This window comes from Gobio gobio, assembly GCF_949357685.1.
Source record: "Gobio gobio genome assembly, chromosome: 3".
Taxonomy (NCBI): Eukaryota; Metazoa; Chordata; class Actinopteri; order Cypriniformes; family Gobionidae; genus Gobio; species Gobio gobio.
Genome location: NC_137099.1, coordinates 61,797,544 through 61,813,563, shown reverse-complemented (window position 1 = coordinate 61,813,563; position 16,020 = coordinate 61,797,544). Strand labels below are relative to the sequence as shown.

The 16,020-nt window shown below is 38.9% G+C and overlaps 2 protein-coding genes across 6 annotated transcripts in view; both read left to right on the top strand.

Moving 5' to 3' along the window:
* LOC307124221 (uncharacterized protein) overlaps positions 1 to 16,020 on the top strand; it is a gene marked incomplete at its 3' end in the record, with an annotated part of 717,433 nt that overhangs the window by 570,349 nt on the left and 131,064 nt on the right. The gene's annotated exons all lie outside the window — the stretch shown is intronic.
* LOC307122987 (sialoadhesin-like) overlaps positions 1 to 16,020 on the top strand; it is a 93,622-nt gene that overhangs the window by 30,224 nt on the left and 47,378 nt on the right. For all 5 annotated transcript variants that reach the window (XM_079811345.1, XM_079811346.1, XM_079811344.1 and 2 more), the window contains one exon: positions 12,780 to 13,169. In XM_079811345.1, coding sequence (XP_079667471.1) covers positions 12,780 to 13,169 — 390 coding nt within the window. The remainder of the gene's footprint in view (positions 1 to 12,779; positions 13,170 to 16,020) is intronic.

The window sequence follows — 16,020 nt, the reverse complement described above, 5'->3', positions numbered from 1 at the left end:
ACATGCACCAGACAAGTCTGAACAAGTTGACGCGCACATGCGCGAGGCAGGGCATTTTGTACAGTGCCATCGAGTATTAAAACCGGTTAAAACGCGAAAGGCGAAGCTTGAATTTACAGGTATGTCCCTCTTTGGCTAATGTACTTTCAAGATGGAGGGGCAACATGGCGACCACCGTTAGATCCCATTACCTTATGTATTTTCAATGGCATATTATAAACTTACGAGAATACTTTATTACTTGAAAGAAGTAAATATACATTAATGAGCACATATATTTTTGAAAGAACTAAGTGTTTTTAGCTAAGAATAGACTAAAAAAGTTACACAGTGTAGCTTTAACATTGTATTGAAGAAAATGCGGTTAAATGATGCAGTTGTCAGTACACGTCAGGCTTTTCTTGCGATATTATTGCCGCCCGTCCTGTGTACAGATAATTTTCATACATGAGACGCGCTTTCAAACCCTGACACGCAAGTGGTTGCCGCGGACGCAGATAGATTAGGTCAGTTCTCTTGCGCGGCTGCTTCACTAGCATCGTCGGCATCGGGAGTTAACGCAGTTTGAGCAGCGGCTCGCATTGATAAGGCTCTGGGTTTGTGTCTACAGACAATCCACCCTCCTCCACTTCAGGTGAAGGTAGGAGAATGACCGCTCTGTTGCAAAGCTGGCGTCACTCCAGTCATTCTCCATCTTTGCGACTCGCGAGTCTGACTGCTGTCAATCAATCCGTCACTGCGGGTCTCAGGTGCACGCCCTCCGCTCAGCTCCGCCCTCGGTTTGTCCCCTCTTTCTCCGCTGGGCTCTGCCTTTTCCAGCATTTTTCAAAATTTGCCAGTGGGTGGAGACCACACACACATCAGCTCAAACAAACACATCATGCAACGAGGGCGCACTGAATTTTAAATTAAATTCTCAAAATTACTGTCTGATGTAAGTAATTACCTAGACAAACTATACATCATTTAAAAGATCTAAGACTCAAGCTTCCATGTTTGACCTCTGTTTTATTCTCAAAGACATATAGTGACCGTAATTTGTTAATATGTGTCAGGAGTTATGAATATGAAAACCGTCGATACCTTCTAAAGATAGTAATACGAGCGTCATGCTCTCATTCATAAAAAAAACCTCTTCATACTTCATACTGGCAGCCGGAGGGCGCTCCGTGCACAAGTAGTCCATATATAGCACTCATGAAGAAGATATCTTCTTCTATCTATATGGACTACATGTGCACGGAGCGCCCTCCGGCTGTCAGTATGAAGAGTTTTTTATTAATTTTTTTGATTTTCCGCCCAGAAATTTGTACTTACCTAGTACATTTATCTTGATTTAAGAATTTTAAATATTTGGACTGGAAACAAGAAAAAATACCAAATAAGAAGAGCATTTTTTGCAGTGTAGTCAAATCTTCTGAAATATATATTTCCTTTGCCCTGTTGCTCTCTGTCACAGACTTACCTGAAGCTCATTCATTATGCAGCTCATTAATGCGAGTCCTTTGTTATCTCAGGTGCTATCTCATCATTATTCATTAGATATCACGCCTCCTCGCATATTGGCTTTGAGAAGAGAAACTGTCTTACAAATTTTAAATCAGTGTATTGTTTTATGTGAATGAGTAGGCTCAATGATTCTCACATCAGTTTAAAGAAAAAACTATATGGAAATACAAGATTGAGTCAAAAGTATTGTGAACACAAATCTATTGTGTGTTTTGAGGCCTTAATTTTAAAACAATTTTTTTTGTTTTTTCAAAATCCGTGCATAAACATTTTTCTCTCAAAAATACAAGCATGTACAGACATGTTGATCACATATTCTGGTAGCCCAGTTTGTGCTGAATACAGTGTAATTACACTTTTGCCATTAATGTGTTTATATGTGCAACTGAAAAAAAAACACAAATGTCAGAGCATGTCAAAACTTCTAAAAGGCCCCAAAAGAGCTCAGACTCCAGAGGGTTAAAAGGTTGGATTACCTGTTACTTGTACCTTTTGATAACAGTTAAATTAAAGTGCTCATTTAGCTCAACTCAAATATTTGCAGTTAATATGACTTACCTTTTTCTGTTAAAGCAACTCAATTATTTTCAGTTAATATAACAAAGTTTTGAGTTTTCACAGAACTTTAAAAACTATGTACACAACCACACCATTTATGTTAACAAAACTCAATTTTTCTTGCTTTGTGTTGTCATTGCTTTAAGTAAACGTTAGTCAAATATGTTGAGTTTGTTTACTTAAAAACATGTGACTCAAACTTAAAATTTTGAGGCAATTGAAATTTAATCAATTTAAACTGTTTTAATCAGAAAAGCTTAATAAGTTTTAAAATAGATTGTATGTTAAGTACTTTGACTTCCTGTGACAGACATCAAGAATCTGCCTATGAATCTCAACCATGGAGACAAGCTTCATGCCGCAATGCATTATGGGAGCCATGGATGAGTTTTGAATGATGCACCCAGAATGCATTGCAGCACGAATCATGTCACCATTGTTGAGATTCATAGGCTGATTCTTGATGTCTGTGTGTGAGCAAGTTTTGTAGGAGTAAGAAGTGCTTATTGTGTGATGTGTTAAACCGGAGAACAAAACGTATGTGCATGTTTTAAAAATAGTTTAGCTTGTAGGCTACATTGAACTGATGACAATAAAAATACAATAAATAAATAAAATAAATAATTTTTGTCTTCCTCTAATGCATTTCAGTTTGCCCCAATTAAATTGTTTTAATAGACTATGGTTGTAATTTATTTGTTATGATGGATTTTACTTATTTGGTTAAGCACTTTGAGATTTTATTGTATTTTAGCATGTGCTATATAAATTAAGTTTATTTTTAAATCATCTCTATTTGAAACAACAGAAATAACAGGACTTCATCATTCTTAGCATGTAATTACTTAATTCTATTAAGTTGTACTTAATTTGTGTTTTTAAGTTAGGCTTACTTATTCACAAAAAGTTCCATTTAATCAAAAAATATTAGTTGAAATTACTCAAAATGAAGACCATTGTAACACCAACTTGAAATAATTAAGTTAGTAGAACTTTTTCTAAAACTTTGAGTATACACTACTTAATATATTTAATTAAAATGAATGTTCGGGTTTACAGTGTAGGCTACTTTATCTGAATTAAATACAAAAAAAGTTTGCTCACGTTCCAGCGATTACTCCTGTGTGCTGTAGCTATAGGGTGTCCGGGGGTATGCTCCTCCAGGAATTTTTTTTGAAAAATAAATCAATAAATGGCACTTTCTGGAGAGTTTTGTGCAAATAAATGGAGAAATTGAGTCGTACATGATATGTGAAAAACTGCATTGTTGTGGTATCAACAGGTATTAGGACATTTAGCATTTACATTACTGTTAATCAGTCATCACTTGATTACACATTGTATTACCTTGTTATGATATAGTGACCCATACAATGTGCCAAACATAATGTGCCACATGAAGAGACAGTGCAGCATATGACAGTAGCAACAGCTGAGAAGATTTCGGTCTGTGGTGACCAGGTCCACCTCACACAAACTTCCTTCTCCCATTCTCTCTCTTTACTACTACAAGTCACAAAAAATCAATATATCCTTGTGGAAAGGTTGCTTGGTAGCTAAAAGTAGGTCTAGCAAGTCTTATATTTCTGTCATTCACACAGATCAAACACAAATATGCTGACTGAATAGATTGCTAGTTAATAGGCTACTACATTAATACTCCCAAGACCCATAAAAGGCACTTAAAACGTCTTTACAAAGTCCATCTCACCACAGTGGCTCTACAATAATTTTACGATGCGACGACAATAGTTTTTGTGCGCAAAAAAAAATCTAAATAACACCTTTATCCAACTTGTTATTGTCTTCCGTGTGTGCCTCCATGACGCATGCGCGAGAATATGACGCAGAGCCGGCGTTCGGACACATGACCCAGAAGCGATTTGTTTACAAGCAGAGGAAGACGCGCGTGTCTAAGCTGTTGGATTCTACATTGATCGTGCTTTAGGTCTCAGCGTAGTTCTCAAAATGGGGCTTAAGTGTGCATTTCATGGATTCCCGAATGCTGGCACTACGTCATATTCTAGCGCATGCGTCGTAAAATATGCGTTCACATGCGTCGACATTGTAAAGAGTGCACTCCGCAGACTTGCAACAGGGGAAACTACAACATAAATAGAAAATGATCTTAAATAATTTGTTACAGGCACACATCAAGCTTTTCTTGCGGTCTTGCCGCCTCTGTGTACTACAGACATCATTTTCACATGCGAGAAGTGCGTTCATGGACACGCACGCGGTAATGAACTATACATATACTTGCTGGTAAAGCTAAATCACTAAAATGATGACAGTACAAAACCGCATATTACGCCAAACGATCAGCCACTTGTTGGAACCAGCTGATAATCACTGCCTTTTATTCAATACCTCTCAACGCTCACATAAGCTCGGTCACACAGGGCTCGACACTGCGACCATACTCACATTTGCGACAAAAAATAGACATGTGCGAACTGTACACTGTATTTTGGTCACCCATTTCCTTAAATGTAGCATCAATACCTTACAGTAGGCTATATTGTATACCATGCTATTAACGATTATTTTAACCCAAGTGCACTGTTCGATTTCTGGTTACACCCCTTATGGTCCGGGTCAAATTGACCCTAATTGGATTCAATACAATTCCCCAAAAAATCACACTATGAAAAAACACATACAATCAGGTACAAACAATTAACTTTTAATATCAATACTTTTCACACATTACAAAGAATAAATATCTGAATTTACGATTTATAAAAATACTTTTAACCATTTTTATTTTTAAGATTGGCCCTTAGGACACTTGTCTTTATACATTTAGAACAATACTATCTTAGTCTAAACCTAAAGTAATCTTGACCAACTATATAGCATTTTAAAGCTTTCAGACTCTAATTTTCAAATTTAGTGACTGATTTTCAAAAGAGATGACAGAGTAGGAGATAAATAGCGATAGATTCGTCATTTGTAATGCAGTACCAAACTATAAAGCACGTTTTGACTCTTTCCATATGTTTTTTTTATATGCATTTTAGAGATTGAATTCAAATCAAATATTAACATTACTGCCCGAACTAATTCTCAATAGGATGTCTACTTAGGCATAATATAATGTCAGATAACTCAAACCATATATGGAAAACGAAGAGTCTACATGTCATCTAGTGCTTCACTGCTTCATGAAGTTGTTAATAGTCGAAGAGCTCTGAGATACAACAAAGTGTTTTGTATTTTGTGTCTGTGCAGTTGCTTTTGAACAGCTGTCCTAAATGGGTCAAATTGACCCACAAACAGCAAGAGTGTATACAATTGTTATATGCACATTTCACAACGCATTATCATGTTGAAACTTTGCATGCATGTTAATTACCCTAAATGAGAAAAAGTCACATAATTTCAAGAAAAACAATGTAGGTTAGATAGTATTTCAGATAGATTGAAAAAAGAAATTATAGCTCATTTTTACCATTTGTGGCATACAAAAAATATTTATGTATTGAAAAAATGGGGAAAAGCCAATTTTTTTCACTTCATAGGTTATTAAAAAACTAAAATAACAAAATATAACCAAGAATTGTTATTATTTTGGGTCTCTACAATTTCCTTAGAACATTAAAATATGCGTGTCAAATTGACCCGTGAACATCACGAACGTAACAGTAAATGTGTGTGTATATGTCAAAACACATCAGCGTGTTGAAACTTTGCATGCATCACTGCATGAAAAGTGGGATTTTCGACCCCGTAAACGCCTGTATACTCCCGGAAATCTCCCTAATTTTCGGCAGTTTTCGACAATTTAGAGGCAGCGAACGTCGCGTTCGTCTGTGCCACAAATTGTTGTAAACGAACCTTGACGTAGGTGGAGAGCCCCCGCTGAGACCGCACGGAGGTGCGACACCTCTAATTAGCATATGAACAGCAGCGAAACCAGAGAGACTTGAATTTACTCACTCACTATTGGCTGAAGCCACTACATTTAAAAAAGAAAAATCCCTCGTGATTGGTTGGCAGATCACTGCAAACCAATCATTATCGGTCCCCCTGGCTCATTATAAATGTAAACCCCAATAATAATAATACATATATAATTTATGTTGTAATAATTTGTTTTATATTAATGTTATTGTGCTATGAAGTATTCATACCATCAAGGAATATATGGGAAAATTATACGGACCGTGCCGTTTATTCAAAGAAAGAGCTTCATTTATAAGCATACAGCTGTTCATTCAAAGAAAGGGCTTAATTTATAAAACACAGCGGTTTATTCAAAGAAAGAGCTTTATTGTTAAACACACAACTATGTACAGTGCAGCAGTAATGTCTCGTAATGTAATGTAAAGTTCGGAGAGCTCCAGGCTGCGAGAGGGCGGTGGCCGCACAATCCATCCAGACACCCCGTCAACAAAGCCGTCTTCCTCGTCCGACATGAGTTCAATGGTCGCGGACTTCCAAATGTCCACCTCATCCAGCACACTCTCGCTTCCAGCAACTGTAATACAATCCATAAAGACAATAAGCAACCTGAAAAATACTCACATTGACAAAAAACGGATCTAATATAATAAATTTTACCCTTTTTCTTCTTGATCGACTCCGAGCTAAACTTCGCAGTTTCCGCCTGCGATGTAAGTTCAGGTTGTTTGTATCTGAAGCTCCGGCGTGTCGATTCATAATACGTCTTACAGGAGACTGGTATTAATAAAAACAGTCATGGTAAAATTAAACAAGGAATGAGAAACACATTAGAAGTTACTTACACACAATTTCGTCATGATCAGCGGTTAAATCTGGACTCGCGGAAATCGCTCCAAGCAGATAAGAGGTCACGGCTTCGTTATGAGGCGAGGATAGTCTGTGAAAACAAAATGTGCAGTTTTAAGCTCGGATCTATTAACGCATCCATTTCCTTATACAGCTGAATAAAAGCATATTCTTTAAATCGTAACGTTACATTATCCATGCTCTGGTTCATAGCGCCTGCAGTTTGCCTCAGAGTTGTGAAGACGAAGACAGCTGAAAATTAGTCGAAAAAGTTAGCCGCGTCCAGAGGAGTTGAAGGGGAGCTGAAGGCGAAATGGCGTCCTGTCGTTGTTGATCACGAAAAAGCAAAGCAGCAAAAACACAAAGCAAAAAGAGTCCAAGGGTCCGTCCACACGGAGACGCGTATCACTGTATGCGTATACATTTTTTTATCGTATTGGCGTTTCGTCCACACGGATCCGGCGTTTTGGGAGACTGAAACCGCTATTTTTTTTAAACCGGGTCCTAAAGTGGATACATCTGAAAACGACACCCTTGCGGTTTCGTGTATACAGCCAATCCGTCTATTTTGTGAAACGATGATGTCATCACACCACGTCCTGCGCAGGGGAGACTTAAAGGGGATACAACTACGGGCACTGGGCATGCGCACATCAATACTGCGTTGTTTAATTACTGTATTTGCATTATTATAAGGGTATGTTTAGGGTTGGGATAGGTGTATGTGTTAATAAAACACATCTGGTAAGTAGCAAATTTATTTATTGTTATTTAATTGTGAGATTTTACCTCACCTCCGACTGTTGCCGTACCCCTTCTAGCCACAACTCTTCTTCTCCGTTTTTAGTGTATTTCTGTGGCAGAATTACAGTGCCACATACTGGCCTGGCATGTATACTACATCGTTTTGAGCCGTTTTCATGCTCTCGTGTGTACGCTGATATATCTTGAAACGAGGAAAAAAAAAGATCGGATAGGGAAAGTTCTGACTTAGTGTGGACATGGCCCAAAACACGTCTGTTTAAAGCTCGTCTTCAAGTTTTGTACGCGTCATGGCCATGACCTGTGTGTCTGTGTGTGTGTGTGTGTGTGTGTGTCTGCCTGCACAGATGTGTGTGTGTGTGTGTGTGTGTGTGTGAGAGAGAGAGAGAGAGAGAGAGAGATCAAGAGTCAGGAAATCAGTCCACAGAGGGGCTTCATTTATGCCTATATTCTTCAACCTCATTGAGGTTTCAGACCACCAAGGAGCTCCAGAAAAAACCTATTATATTTATTTTCACTTTATTTAAGTTAATGGGTGTGGCAAAAGTGCTTCAATTACATATAGGCATAACACCTTAACTTTTTATTTTGTGTGTTTTTTTTTTTTTTTACATGGTTATTGCTAATGACATACAGAGTAATTAATCTACTCTGTTTGCCCGGACAAGTTAAATCTACTTAAAAAATTGGAGCAAACTGGTTGCCCTAAAAAAAATTTTTTTGTAATGTGAACTAAAACGAGTACATTTAACTGAAAAATGTTTTAGTTTAATAAATTCAGAACCTAGATAAAACTCCCCCTGCTGCTACTCTGATTTGCATTTGTGTAGCTCACAGCATGTTCATTTACATGATAAAGCCTCCCCTAGAATTAAGGGGAGGGGGGGTCATGGGGGGACAACTGCCAAGCAAGGTCCACGTCAATTTCCGTCAATTTCCGGCAGTTTTCGGTGTTGCCTGCAAATTGCCGTGCACAGTCGTAAACCTGAAGTTTCACGGCAATCTACAGTGCCACATACTGACGAAAATCCCACTTTTCATGCAGTGCATGTTCATGACCCTAAATGATAAAAAGTCACACAATAAAAAAAAAAAAACATTGGTTAACTGATATTTCTGACAATTTAAAAATCAAAACGGGTCGAATTGACCCGCAACATAACACAAGGGTTAAGGCATCTTATATTTTGGGGATAGAAAAACATATCACGATACTGCAAACTTCAAAGGCTATTTCATTAAAGGTCCTGTTCTTCGTGATCTAATTTTTCAAACTTTAGTTAGTGTGTAATGTTGCTGTTAGAGCATAAATAATACCTGTAAAATTATAAAGCTCAAAGTTCAATGCCAAGCGAGATATTTTATTTAACAGAAGTTCCCTTTCAAAGCCTACAGCGAATGGCCGGTTTGGACTACATCCCTGTACATCCTGCTTTAATTACGTCGACTAACCTCCACCCACAAGAATACGCGAAAAAGGGGGCATGGTCTTGTTGCTCCCTCGTGGAGAAGAGGAAGTGTTGCGTTCGGTTCGGCTCGGTTGCGTTTGTCGCCATGTCGTTCAGACGCTGTTATTTTCATCCTGGAGTCAAATCACCTTTGTTTGGCCTTCAGGGGCTGTAGTTTGAGCGCGTGCATCTCCCTGTTATGGTAAGAGGCGTGACCTTTCCGGGCAACGTGCCCTAAGCTGCTGTCCAATCACAACAAGGGAACCGCTGGCACAATCAGAACTCGTTACGTGTTTCTGAAGGAGGGACTTCATAGAACAGGGAAATCTTTCAAGCCGTTTTGAGGACAGTGAAAACAGCGGTATACAGATAAGTAAATTGTGTGAAAAATACTGTGTTTTTTTACACATGAAACATGAACACATGTTATATTGCACACCGTAAACACAATCAAAGCTTCAAAAAAACACGAAAAACGGGACCTTTAAATAAATGGAAAACTCACGTTTCAGATTCTGAGTGTTGTACGGGCTTGCACAACAATGCTTCAGTTTAGAGCACTTCACAATCAATGGAGCTCAGTTTCTCAGTTTCTGCCGCAGCAGTGCTTTTTCCTTCCGCTCCCGCAGGAGCTCAGTGTCTCTGGCTGACCTTTTCTCCACGGCCGCAGCAGTGATGTTCCCTCCCAGAACCTTCCAATCCTACGTGACCGCTTGGAGATGTTAAAGCATTCCACTTCTCTTATAACATGCATACCCTCAAATTTTCTCTCCTTTCAATCAACTCGTTTCCTACCTTAATACTGTTAAGGGCCTCCAAGTTGGGTCCATCAAATGCTACCTGAGCGGCATAAAATTTTTTCCGCAATCGTTGTATGGGGCTCCCTCCCCAAGAAATTCACGAACCTCCCTCCTGATTAAGGGTTCAGCGACCACAATACTAAATGTCCTCTCAAAATGTATCCATACCCTTCGTACAGGTTACCAGCCCCTCAATGCAGCCTACACACTCAACACCGCTTATTTTAGCTTTTTTGGTTTCTTAGGATGTTCAGAAATTGTGAACAGCACTCGATGGCGAAACCATATCATACTTAATCAAGCGACGCAAGACTCCCCCTCCAAAAAAAAAAAAAAACACACTATCTTCCTAACTTTTCTCCTTTTCCATCTAGCGAGGCTTACCCATCCAATGCAGCGAGTCTTGATCTCCTGTGGGATGCTGCAAGAGCTCTCCTGGACAGTGGCTATCTTTTCCTCTTTTCCGTCTGGCGAGGCTTACTCATCCGATGCTTTGAGCTTGAGCTCCCGTCGGATGCTGTGAAGGCCCTCTTGGCCAGCATCCATCTTTTTCTTTCTCTGACCAGCGAGGATTCCCTTTCCGATGCCTTGAGAATTGTTCTCCCATCGGATGCCGCGAGGGCCTTCCGGGTTGCTATCAATCTTTTTCTTTTTCTATCCAGTGAGGCTTGCTCGTCCGATACCACGAGTCTTGATCTCCTTTCTGACACCACTGAGCTCTCCAGGTCTATGCCTATCTCTTCTCTTTTTTCCGTCCAGCGAGGCTTACCCGATACCGCGAGTCTTGATCTCCTTTCGGATGCTGCAAGAGCCTTCCCGATCGGTAATTTTATCTTAAGGCTGCTCCTTGTTTATCGGCTGGTAGGGTTTATCCGTCTGTCGCAGTGAGCCCGGACAGCACGCCAAATACACATAATCTTTACTCTATTTAATTTGATGTAAGTGTGAACTCGTGAAGTGATGTTTTATTAACAAATTACGGGAGGAGCACGTGCAGATAATTAAACCTATTTAAACACTTATTGAACATTTGTGGAGCACATCAAGCTCATTGATTTAATCAACGATAAGAGGTGTATATATACAGCAGATTTACCTTCTTTCGTTGACCGTTTTTATTTTAGCATCCCTGCACCACCCCATCTCCTCACTTGATTTTAATAAACTCTTTTTAGATGTCAACACAATCCATAATAAAATTCAGTCTAGCTCTAGACTATCTCTGTCACAGGGGGGATACTCTGGGTTCAGGCCAAAATTCTGAGCCCGGAGCCCTCCCCCGGACAGCACGCCAAATACGCATAATCTTTACTCTATTTAATTTGATGTAAGTGTGAACTTGTGAAATTGTATATGACATAATTTCCAGTAGGCAACTGACTGAAAACAGGCACATCAGGACACAAACGAGCATAAACGGTTGCTTATTCCAACCAAAATTCAACGTCTGTCTGACGTTGGAGCTTGACGTCAAACAAACGTTGGGTTTAGACGTCAACCGGATTTTCATTTTCAACCAAAATATGAGTCCAACGTCTTTCTGACGTCACATTGACATTAGGGCTGAACGATATGGACAAAATTTAATATCTCGATTTTCATGCCAGATATCTCGATATCGATACAATATGATATGACTACGTGTTTGGTGAAAACCAGAATGTGAATTAAAATGTGTTTGATTTAAGCCTACATTTAAAAAATGTACGAATTCTTAACTAGTGGCTAATTTGCCTATAGCAAACTTATATTTTGTCCGCATATCATGTGCTGGGCTCCATACTATGGAAAGTTAATTTGGGATGGAACATTACCATAGACATTGTATACATTTAATGCATTAATTCAGGCTAATCAATTTTTTAAAAAATACCTTCTATTACGTCCTATGTGCCGCGAGACGTCATGAAAGTCATTTATTTTAAATCGTCTCCCGCCTCTGGCTGACATGCAGCACAAGCGTTGCACTTCTGATGAAGAACTATCACGACACGCATGCGCAGAAAAGCAACGAGAATAAAAAAAATTTAATAAAAAAAACTTGAATCAAAGTCTTTATTTAATCGAAACATGCCCTGCATTTCTTATTGTCATTTTTATTTTAAAAAGTAAAAATTACACTTTCAATACATTTTGATAACATGATTGTTGATAGTTTTAGGGGAGCTGGCCTGACAGACAGAGGGGTTAAAGCCCCCCTTAAAAGAACCGCCCCTGGCTAATAGCACAGTTTTCAGCCAGGAGGTAGAATTAATTAGTGAAATCAGCTGTTTCTTTGTCTTCTCCTGGACTGAAGCACAGACTCTACTCTTCAGCACAATGTGACCCTCAGACAACAGAAACATTTTAATCAAACACTAACAGATCTCTGAAGATCTCAGCAGAGGAGGGTTACACAACAAAAACAGCATTGCTAGCTTCACTTGTTACTTACCAGACTGACTTTATTTCTGTTGGACTGCATGTTGCTTTATTTAAAAGGAAATATCTATATTGTAGTCATTTATATTAACTACTTTAAATTGATTTAAAAATAATGATAATTTAACACACAGCTTAACTAATAATGATGGTAACAATAGAAACAGTGTGGCAGGAAACAAAATAAAACACAAGCTAAAAACAAACAGAAAACGTAAAAAACTATATTATTTAATATATTTTTCAGTATACTTACACCATTTAATATTTCTGGAAATATATATGGAAATATATTTTTTGTTCCGTAAGGGGGATTTAAACCTGGCTCGTGCCTTTGCTGGTTAGATAGGCGTTAAAGAACTATCTAAAAGGCTAAATAACAGATTGGAGATTAAAATAGGGGCACATTTGTCTCATTTTGTATAAAGTCTAAAAACTTTAAACCAACTAGCCCTGTGTTAGGTTGTGCCCCGCTCACCCCATATAATTTTTTTAAGCAAAAAATGTTTTATGTTTTTCACAACAGCTTATCCCTCTGTTGACCCCTGCTATAACTACACTGTGCTGAACGAAACATGGAGAGCCAGCAGCCGTCAGATTCAGACACCAAACTCCTACATGTGTGACGAGTCTGTCTCCTGGAGCGGCTGGTATCGTCTCTTCATTAACAACATCAGCGCTCAGATCCCAGACACATGTGTTGCAGAGAACAGCTGTGGCACTGTTGCCCCACTGTGGATACGTGGTGGACACCCAACAGTTGAGGATGGAGTCGTCACTCGAGATGTCTGTGGTCAAAGGAACAATTACTGCTGCTTGTATGGGTCTTATCCCATTAAAGTCAAAGCCTGTCCAGACAATTATTATGTCTATGAGCTGGTTAGACCACCTCACGACAATTCAGCATACTGTGCAGGTAATTATATCTACATGAGCTCTCAGTATTAGTTTTGTCTTTGTTCATTGATTATTTTTTCAGTTGTTACTGACATCATCAGCACCGATACAACAACAGTCACACGACAGACGATCTCAGCTTGTAATGTAGTCTGATGTTTCCTCTGTTGGATTGTATTTTGGCTGAATGATTGAGATCTGTTGAATTGAACAGGTGTGTGATTGTGTCTCTGTGAAATGTGCAGTTACATCATAATAGACATTTTAATGAACACTTGTGCACAAGCTGTTATTATTATTAAGAGAAATCATGTTTGCTAGTTTCTATATGCCAGGGCAATGCATTATGGTGCTATGATAATTTGTATATAGTCACCTTTAGATTTTAGTTTTGTATGTTTCCACAAAATTTTTTGGTTGTTCCCATACATGGCATGGTTGATTTTTATATTACTGTACTTTTTTGTGATGGATCAATATTTAAGAAATTGCATATTTCTTTCATCTTTCTGAAATAGCTGCATAATTGTTTTAAATGTTGCAGTTTTTTGTATTTCAGTCAGGTCCACTTAACTCAAAAACACCATAGACAAACTTTTAGTCAACTTTTTTACTGTAACTTTTTTTTTAAAACATTTTATAGCTCTGTTCTAAATTTCCTATCCTTTTCATGAGCTCCATGAAAAGCCAAGACTGGGAAAAGCAGCAGATTCTGGGGACAACCTCCCATTTGTTTAAATTGGGAGGGCAGCGTAAATCCCCCATTGAGAACAGAGCATGCCTAAATGACAACAGAATGACATTGATTAAGTTAAGCACAGTTTAAGGAGGAGCCGGGGAGGAGGTGGGCTGCAAAGCAGCGTGCAGTGGAAGCAGCCTAGCAGACAGACTGAACTGAAGCTACGCTAAAGTAAGGCGCCCTGTTTGAGAGATGCCAATTAAGAGCATAGGAATCGGATAAGCTGATATGGGCGGCGCTGGAATTTTACCAAGCAGCTGATAGAGGAGCTTGACTACGTGGCCTGCCTGAATTAGCGCAGAATACTTATTGTCGTCATGCTGATTTCTGTCATTGCAGGTATAAATATAACACTGGAGGAAGGATGCACCATGTTTTCGAGTTGACCTCCTATCAATAATAGACTAAACTAGAGAAGTGCAGTAGCTTGTTAGCAATCACGTGGTTCCGATGACGATTGACGCGCTGGAAAAACAGAATGGACGAGATGGAAGAAAGTTCGTACTGTGCTGGTTTAGAAAGCTATCAACAGAAAATCACAACACGTTAGACGTGATCCTTATGCTATGAAGAGGAGCAAATTATTTTTATTTTTTAATTTTTTCTACTGAATTGGAAGACTTGCCTGCTCTCTAGACGGTTGATATAGAAAATGTGAAGCTTCCGTTACACTGTGTCGAGTTCTGGTCTGGTTTGTTTATATCGTGTTGCATTTCTGCTAGTGAGTGTAGGTTATTTAGATTTTCTGTCGACTCGTAATTTTGAAACATTTCACCATTGTAGGTCATTCATGCTGCGTCGAGAATTGACATGCCATATGAATTTACACCATCGTTCAGATGGAAAACTGGACAATTTCCATTTTTAAAACCCTATTTTTTACGGTCTATGGTAAAAACACAGGTTGAGGAGGTGACGGTAAGACACTGGATAGCAAATCTAGTAATAATGGGCCTCATTTATAAAATGTGCGTACGCACAGATTTGATCTTAGTGTGTGTGTAAGCTGAAATCCATGGTAAGGTTAATATTTATAAAAAATTAAAAAATTTTTTAAAGGAAAGTACTTACACATTAGATTAGATTAGATTCAACTTTATTGTCATAGCAGCAAGTGCAGGAAATACAACGGTTGCATAAGTGCAGGACATGGATATGTACTGAATATATATAAATATGTATAAATAGAGAGATGGTCATTACTATAAACAGAACTGAATTTACAGTGAATATGTACAGTGAATAAATATACAGATGGCTATTACTATAAACAGAATTTTACAGATAGAGGTATACAATGATATGTTAGGCTAAGATAAGGAATATAGCATTGGAATAAGGTAGTGCAATAAATTATGGACAGAAGCTATCCGAAAAAAGTGTAAAAGTGCAGTGGAAAGTGGTTGCATATTACAGTTAAAAGTACGGTGCAGAATGCAAATGTAAACAGTAGGTACTGTAAATAACAGTCGGCAGTGCAAATGAGCATAATCCAGTTAAGGTATGGTAGTGCAAAATGCATAAGTAAACAGTTGTTACTGTAATAAACAGTCGAAAGTAAATAACAAAGTAAAGGCAGATTTGAGGTAGGAGAGTTAGCAGTATATGAGGGAAGTGGATCAACGGGGTTTGAGTTCAGTAAAGAGACAGCTCTGGGGAAAAAACTGTTCTTTAGTCTGCTGGTCCTGGTCCGGAGGCACCTGAAACGCCTGCCGGAGGCAGGAGAGAAAACAGTCTGTGGGCTGGGTGAGAGGAGTCCTTGAGGATGCTGCGAGCTTGATGCAGACAGCGTTTCCTCTGGATGTGCTCGATAGCAGGTATTAACTTGGTTGGGATGACAGTGTTGAATGCTGAGCTGAAGTCAACAAACAGCATACGTGCGTAAGTGTTCTTATTGTCCAGGTGAGTGAGCACAGAGTGCAGTGCCATGGAAACGGCATCCTCTGTGCTCCTATTGCTGCGGTAGGCAAACTGGTGTGAGTCCAATGTGGATGGTAGAGAGTCTTTTAGGTGTTCCAGGACCAGCCGCTCAAAGCACTTCATAACGATGGGTGTGAGTGCTACAGGGCGGTAGTCATTAGGGCACCTCGGGCTAGAGTGTTTTGGCACTGGCACAATGGAAGTGCGTTTA